The 1,715-nt window shown below is 49.3% G+C and overlaps 1 protein-coding gene across 1 annotated transcript; it reads right to left on the reverse strand.

Moving 5' to 3' along the window:
* Positions 1-306: 306 nt before the first annotated feature.
* On the reverse strand, positions 307-885 carry Pmar_PMAR026856 (hypothetical protein; the record flags this gene model as incomplete). The annotated part of the gene is made up of 1 exon (XM_002771940.1): positions 307-885. A coding segment is annotated over one exon (579 nt), but the record flags the coding sequence as incomplete, so codon positions are not given.
* Positions 886-1,715: the final 830 nt, after the last annotated feature.

Raw genomic sequence — 1,715 nt, forward strand, 5'->3', positions numbered from 1 at the left:
GTCCAATCTGGGACGAACATAAGCCTCCGAGCCAAACAACTGCGACATCGAGACCGTTCCTGCTGCAACCGCCATGGCGCCGCTCCTTCTATAGCTCGCCTCTGCATCGAATACCACCGACATTGGATGGCACGTAAATAAGAGAGAGACTTGGGACATATACGATAGCAGCGAACCCAAATCAATACTTTTACGGCCAGTTGCCGATAACTGTAGGGCTATCATGTAGCGTAGGAAGCATTGGTTCCATTCCCCCACGTTGTGGATGGGCCGCTTTTTCCCATCTGACTTCCTGCGTTGTACTACTTCGCCAGTCACTGTAGTTATCGTTTCCAAGTCGGCATCATAAGCATGACTCGCTAACAGGAACTCATTCAACTCAACGTAGGCCAAAGGTTGATCTATCACCTTCTTCACACATGCCACGGACCCAATCAAGTTTGGCCCGATGGATAAGGTATATGAGGAATCCTGGGCTTCTCGAATGACCTTGGGCAAATTCACAATCGCCTTACGGGTTCTCACTTTCTCCTCGTTGAGTTCCGTTTGATAAAGGAACTCCAGCTCCTGCTTGGCCTCTCTAATCATAGAAGTTAATGAGCTCAGGACCAAAGCAGTGTCACGCACAAGATTCTTAGAGTCTGCTGTCACTTCGTCAGTTATTAATTTACAACCCTCTGCATTCATCGAGCCCATCAGACCGAGAGTCGCAAAACCATTCCTTTCCAGGGAAGTTTTAATAGCGGGGCCGAACTTTGGAGCCATTGATGAACCCTCTAGTGCTCGGTCGACGATAATATTAACTGGATTGTGCTGTTCAGCCGCATTCAAGTTATCCTCTGCACCGGCGGCGGGCGCAACTGCTGCTTCATTTTGAGTGGACATTTGTAATGGGGATTCAAAACTGCAATACACTTCAAATGAACAGTCACACAATTCTGGGTTCTCTCTGAACCGAACAAGTGAGGTAAGAATGTGACGTACGGGACCTCAGCTGCTGAGGCTCAGCAGCTCTGACCACATTTAGTATGGCCCGTACCTCACTGGCGGTGCGCGAAACACACCGGTCATTCTCCCTGGGCTCGGTACATTGGCTAGGAGTGAGTCGTGCTCAAGTCACGATGTACTTAGTCTGACAAACTTGACTAACGAAGGAGGATTTATCGCCCTATTGATTTGCAATCTTCGAAGAAGAGTATTAAACAGCTTCTCAGTCCCATCCGCTCGGCTTAGCGGTCATTGTCTTGCCCAAATTGAGACTCTTTAACTCAAGCCAGATTGCTCGGCGAGCAAACAGAGACACAGGAGATCAAGTAAATCAATCAGTCTGAACAGCTTGATCAACAACATAATGTAGAATCCGACCTCTTTTGGGTAGTCGAGGTAGAGATTCTCTACTAGAGAAGTCGCACTTATTGGGGTGGCTGCACAAGTGCTTCGCTTCGCCCGTGGGCGTGCGCTCTCTTCATCGTCGCCTCTTGCTAAGCTATCAGGTCTCTGCCTCTTCGGCAGATTCTTGGCCCTTCGCCGTTCTCTGACGAGCGACTTACTAGCACTCCAATCACCATTATCAGCATCATCACTGTTGCCATCATTGGCGCTACCAAGATCAATCGGCTCAGCAAGCCGTTCTCTGGCCTTATTCACTGAACTTTGCTCACCTCCAACATCATTGGAGGGCAGTTGTTGCACACTGTGGCCTCTGCTTGTGGCCG

This window comes from Perkinsus marinus, assembly GCF_000006405.1.
Source record: "Perkinsus marinus ATCC 50983 genomic scaffold scf_1104296962200, whole genome shotgun sequence".
NCBI classification, from domain to species: Eukaryota; Perkinsozoa; order Perkinsida; family Perkinsidae; genus Perkinsus; species Perkinsus marinus.